This window comes from Notolepis coatsorum (assembly GCF_963971535.1).
Source record: "Notolepis coatsorum genome assembly, chromosome: 4".
NCBI lineage: Eukaryota > Metazoa > Chordata > Actinopteri > Aulopiformes > Paralepididae > Notolepis > Notolepis coatsorum.
This window is the reverse complement of record NC_140168.1, coordinates 7,820,251-7,826,360: the sequence shown is the minus strand read 5'-3', so window position 1 is coordinate 7,826,360 and position 6,110 is coordinate 7,820,251. Positions and strand designations below refer to the sequence as shown.

At 43.3% G+C, this 6,110-nt stretch overlaps 1 protein-coding gene across 1 annotated transcript; it reads right to left on the bottom strand.

The window, feature by feature from the left end:
- Positions 1 to 893: 893 nt before the first annotated feature.
- Positions 894 to 5,632, bottom strand: LOC311227635 (zinc-binding protein A33-like; the record flags this gene model as incomplete). The annotated part of the gene is made up of 4 exons (XM_084313357.1): positions 894 to 1,548; positions 3,133 to 3,155; positions 3,456 to 3,686; positions 5,237 to 5,632. 4 exons carry the CDS (start codon positions 5,630 to 5,632, stop codon positions 894 to 896), a joined length of 1,305 nt encoding a protein of 434 aa, XP_084169483.1.
- Between the last annotated feature and the right edge of the window lie 478 nt (positions 5,633 to 6,110).

The following is a 6,110-nucleotide window of genomic DNA, read 5'->3' as shown; positions in this document are numbered from 1 at the left end:
AACTACACCTACTGAGAAACACAAGAGTTCTCATATACTACAAAGAAAATGATAAAATAAAAATAGAGACAAGGGGGGGGGGGGGTTCTAACTGGAGGGTATTTCAGTTCAATACTGTAGTAATAATGTACAACTGCACAAAAATGTACACAAAAATGTAAATGTAATAATGTACAACTGCATTTCCCATGGATTCCTTGTAGCTTCATATTCATATTTCATACACATCCCGTTACACACACACACGCTCTCAGACACCAGTGTTTCCACTACATGTATCTAACCACAGTACCCCCCCCCCCAACACGTGGGGGTCAAGCGGTGCGTCTCAACTCTGACCTCTGACCTCGATGGCGTCGATATCGCTCAGCCGTGGGGGGAAAAAGGGCACATTTATGAACTCTTTCCGTAAAATCACAAGATTTGTCCTAAAACAAATAAGATACATCCTTGTTCGTAATGAGATAGTTACTGCTTAAAGGGACATTTCACTTTAGTAGAACCTCAAGTTGTCTTCTGTCAACAGCACCGCTCCTGGAGGTGTGGAGGTAAGACCGAGGAAACTAGTGAAACTAAAGTGAAATATCTCTTTAAGGTAAGTAATACCTTACTTAATCTCTTTAAGGTAATACCTGCCAGGCGGTAGAGCCAGAGGAAGGGAAGTGAAGTGGGATCGGTCCCGAACACACAGACACACACACACACACACACACACACACACACACACACACACACACACACACACACACACACACACACACACACACACACACACACACACACACACACACACACACACACACACACACACACACACACACACACACACACACACACACACACACACACACACACACACACACACACACACACACCTCACTGTCATGACTATATCACAGAGACACCTCTGATGGGCAGATGTTTATATCAGGGTGTTTGGCATCACCAGCCGGTCCTATAGCGAAGTATGGGTAAAGTTTCTCAGTGAAGGTGTGTTCATGAGTGCAGATGTGAGTCATGTCTTCACGGTCGTAGAAGGTCAGCTTCCTCCTGTTATAGTCCAGCTGTACTCTGATCCTCTGGGGGCTCCTTTTCACTGTGAGGATCTGACTCAGACCATTAGTGTACTTACCACTCCTATAATGTAGAGCCCAGATACCATGTTGTGGTGATGCCACTAGCCCCTCTCTCTTGTTGTCAAATGACTCTTTAGCTACACCTATAGTCCAGTGAGGATGGTCTCCCACCTCCACCTCCCAGCTGTGTTTCCCTGAGCTGAAGCTCTCAGAACCCAGAACAATGCTATACACCATGTTCCTCTCTGGGTTGTCAGGGAGCTGCTCTTCTGTGTCTGTGTCTCTCACACTGGTCAGATCATCAGATATAGAGAACCAGGGTGCTGCAGTGTTTGGGTCCAGAGTGACAGGAGTGAACTTGACCCTCTCCTTCATCTTCTCCCAGACTCTGAAGGCCAGGTTGCCCAGGTGTTTGGCCTCGTCTATCAGCGCTCCTGAGACCAGCTGTGGACGAGGCAGGTTGCACTGAGCTCTGGAAGAACATTCAAGAGTCAGTCCTGCTGTGGGCTTAGCTTCAGAGCCGCAGAGAAGAGAGAGATATTGATTTCCATAAAAATAACTGCATTCCATCTCTTCTCCATCATGTTTCCAATACAATCATTTCCACTCAATCAATAAATACACAATACACAATAAATACATACATACATACTATTGTACATTCCACTACCCTCTCAACCTCAGTCACATCATCCAGATCATCCAATTACAACAGCACCTTTAATCTGAGATGCAGATGTAAAAGGAGAGAGAGAGAGAGAGAGAGAGAGAGAGAGAGAGAGAGAGAGAGAGAGAGAGAGAGAGAGAGAGAGAGAGAGAGAGAGAGAGAGAGAGAGAGAGAGAGAGAGAGAGAGAGTGAGAGAGAGAGATACAGACAGAGAGAAAGAGAGAGAGAGAGAGGGAGAGAGAGAGGGAGAGAGACAGACAGACAGACAGACAGACAGAGAGAGAGCAAAAGAGAGAGAGAGTGAGAGATACAGACAGAGAGAAAGAGAGAGAGAGGGAGAGAGAGACAGACAGCAAAGCGAGAGAGAGAGGCACGCGTGGGTTTCGTACGAGACCAGCTCGCGTGGCCGTCCACTTCAGAGCAGAAGCGCACAGATTTACATTGGAACAGCTGTAAATACCTACTATTATTTATTATTTATATACATATAGAACTGCTCCACATAATAATAACTTTATTTTAATGGATTTTAATATATCATGCTTTAAGTACTGTAGTTTTAATGTAGTTGGTGTTTTTTTATATAGTACTGTAGTTTAAAAAAGAAATATATGGTGGTGAGTGTCTATGTATTGTGACTGTATGTTTGTCTTTCAACCACTGCACAAATGAAGTTCCGAAAGGAAAATAAAGTAAGTTGAAGTTGAAGTCAGTCCCCGTTTGAAGATAAAAAAAATACAAATAAAAGATTTCCAGTTCCAGTGTCCATTTTGCATGTATAACCCGTTATTATCTCATTAATTAGAATGTTAGAATGAATTTTAGAATGATGATCAGTGTGATGTACTCCTGATAAAGTATAGTAATATGGTTTATTTGTATTGGGAGAGATACAGACACATTAGCTGGTTGAACAACATCTATATGTGTGGTAATAATGCAGATATTGAGTGTATTTCTGTGAAAATGCGTGTGGCGCACGCCTCTGAATCCAACCGGAGCGGAAAAATAACTTCGCTTCCTGCCCGTGAGTCATGCACCCGTGGTGAACAGCGACGCCTGTTAACCCTTTCACTGCCACACGACAGAAGGTTAACCCTTTACTATCACACAACCGACGGTCGCCGGGTTAACCTTCTGTCGTGTGGCAGTGAAAGGGTTAACCGGCTGTCGTGTGGCAGTGAAAGGGTTAACCTTCTGTGTATTGTCACAGTGAAAGGGTTAACCGTTTTGGTAGTGCAGTGGTGAAAGGGTTAACATGGGGGCAGTCATGGAAAGAGTCAGAGAGAAAGGAGAGAGAGAGAAAGGAGAGAAAGATAGAAAGAAAGAGAGAAATTGAGAAAAAGAGAGAGAGAAAGAGAGCGACAAAAAGAGAGATAAATCACTTACCTTTTCAGTGTGGTCTTGTAGTTCTATGGAGGTAAAGACAGATCAAGTTAAACACTAGACTGTAAAAACTGAGCGTCATCTTGTCACTTTTAAACTATCAGCAAATTGTATTCAACTAAAACTGTGTAAAATGCAATTCATAAATGGTTCAAATTAATTGAGTTCAGCTCAATTCTATTTCAAACGGCACATAGTCTTTTTTATTATGTATAGGTTACTAATACTTATTTAATAAATATGAATGAACCCCAATCCCAGTTTTTACAGTGTACTAAACATCCTCAGCATCATTCCCTATGAACTGAAGAGAGACCAGTCCTGACCTGCAGGAAGGAGATGTGTTCAGCGTTCAGCTCCTGCTCTATTGCTCTGATTGTGTCTGAAGGGGTTGACATCTCTCTGTCCAGCCCCTCAATCTTCTCCATCATCGTCTGGCTCTTCTGCTCCTCTTCCTCCTTCAGTGCAGCTACCCTGGCCTCCTTTTCCTCATGGAGAAACTGGAGAAGCTTCTTAAACTCCTTCTCAATCTGCTTCTCTGTGTGCAGGGCCTGGACCTGGAGATTATAAGATAAGATATTCCTTTATTGATCCCCTTGGGGAAATTCAGGCATCATAGCAGCATGGGGGATGGGGGCAAGGGCATAATTTAGTTTTCAATGGTGGAGGGGACACAAAAAAAAAAAAACAGTTGTGCAAGTCCATTTTGGTGAGATGTTTCTATATACAATTCACTTATGACAAGTCATAACGCCGCACGAGTCTCGGAACGTGAGAGAGAGAGATCGTGCTATTTATTATCTACAATGTATAAAACAACAGCCTAGAGGCTTTTAAATACAACAAGGTCATAGACAGATATTTCACAGAGACCAAGCAATGCTGTTGCATTTCATGGCAATCACAGACACAGACCATCGTTCAGTTTCACACCAAACTTTCAGGGGAGGGGTGCTATGTATTTGAGCACACCTGACGACATGGCTGTTGTTGTTATGCAAAGACGGCTGTGCTCGGTACTTAGCGCGTGCACACAAAGATGCGACTCGTCCCTCGCCGGGTGCTCACCTTGTCTTTGCATGACAATGGCTCAGGTCGTCAGAGACCTGAGCTCAGAGATGGAACAAGCAGCCGTTTTCCGTGTGGTCCAAGTGCCGCATCGCGTCTCCGTTTATTATCGTGTAACATTGTTTTGGACGGTAAAAAAGTACAGGGGACAATAACTGCCTTCTGAAAACATGCACATGCACATGCAAACATGTCCCCTGTGTCCCCCCCCCCATAATTACGGGGGGGGGGTACAGGTAGTAAAAACAACAGAAGCAGTGTAAACAAATAAGTTTAAGGAAATAAGTCAATATAATTTACTATCTAACTAACTATACAGTATTCACAGTGTGACATAAGGTGCAGTATGCATAAGGTAGTGTTATAATTTACTATCTAACTAACTTAAATATACAGTAGGGGGGTTAAAAATCATGTCTCTCCCACAATGGACTACAAATGTACAATAGGGCACTTATTTTTACTGTGTGCAGGTTGAGTGCAGCTGCAACCTTACAGTAAATAATTTATCATTAATACAGAATATTAGTACCTTTACGTGTTCTGCTGTGCGGACGCATGTTTGTTTGATTTCCTTAAAGGCCTGTAGCTTGTCACGTAAGGTCTTCAGTGGAGCCTGGAGCTGCTTCTGCAATGGAATTCATTCATTCATTCATGATGTATTTCACTTGAAAGATGCAAGTCTGAGGACTCTGTGCTGCAGCACCGGTTTCAACACACGGATTGGAGTACGTTTGCCACCCAGGCCACCCTGGACTCCCACACTGACACTGACTCCCACACTGACATTGACTCCCACGCTGACATTGACTCCCACACTGACATTGACTCTCACACTGACATTGACTCCCACACCTCCTACGTTGTGGACAAATATAAATCAACTCCAACATCAGTGTCTGAATCTAATCCCATCTAATTGTTCTGATTGTCTAATGTTTCTGTATTCATTAACAACGTGACAACAATGTTTACTCTGTGTATTTATTGAGTATAATTAAAGATTGAATAAATTAATATAATAATGATTTTGCCATACCTTGTGATCCTCCGAAGCTTCCTCTATGGGGCAGCAGTTGTGGCTCTTGTGTTTTCTGGACGACTGACATACCACACAGATGGGCTGGTGGTCATCCAGACAGAAGAGCTTGAGTTCTTCTCTGTGCAGACTGCAGAGCACCTCAGAACCTGCTGGAGCTCCCTGGCTTCTCTCCCTGAAGGCCTCACACAGGTTCTTCAAAGCCAAGTTACGAGGAGGATTTAAAATTGAAGAGACTTCCCTACAAAGTGGACAGTTCTTGTCTTCTCTGTCTCTCCAGTATTGTTGCAGACAGGCTTTACAGAAGCTGTGGCTACACAATAAGAGGACAGGATCTGTGTAGATGTCACGGCACACAGGACAAGACAGATCCTCTTCACAATGAGACGAAGCCATTTTGTCTCTCAGTAACACTCCCTCCTCTGGAAAGCTCCCTGAAGTTTACTTTAACTTTTGTTATAAACTTACTTAGATTCAGTCAGCAGCTGGTTGAAGTCACTGTTTGATCACTAGTTATGAGGGCCGACGTTCCATTCTACTGGTTAAAGTTGCTTACTCGTGAGTAGTATGTGCGTTGATAAAGACAAATAATGTCCACAGCCGCTCCAGTGTAAAACAAAGATATCAAAATGGTTTATTTCTCTTCCACAGCGAAGTCTTTCTTTACAGAAGCGGTCCCAAAGCTTTTTTCCTAAATATTCACGTTAATACTACAAGGTAAGAAAACTGTTTTTCCCAGTCTCCAAATCACCGCCGACTCGACACATGAAGATTCCTCCAAACTGGAAAGCCGAAAATCTATGCTGTTTAGTCTATCGGTTCGGTACTGCTCAGCACTGTTTCAAGATGCACACTGACCTGGCAGCTGGAATTG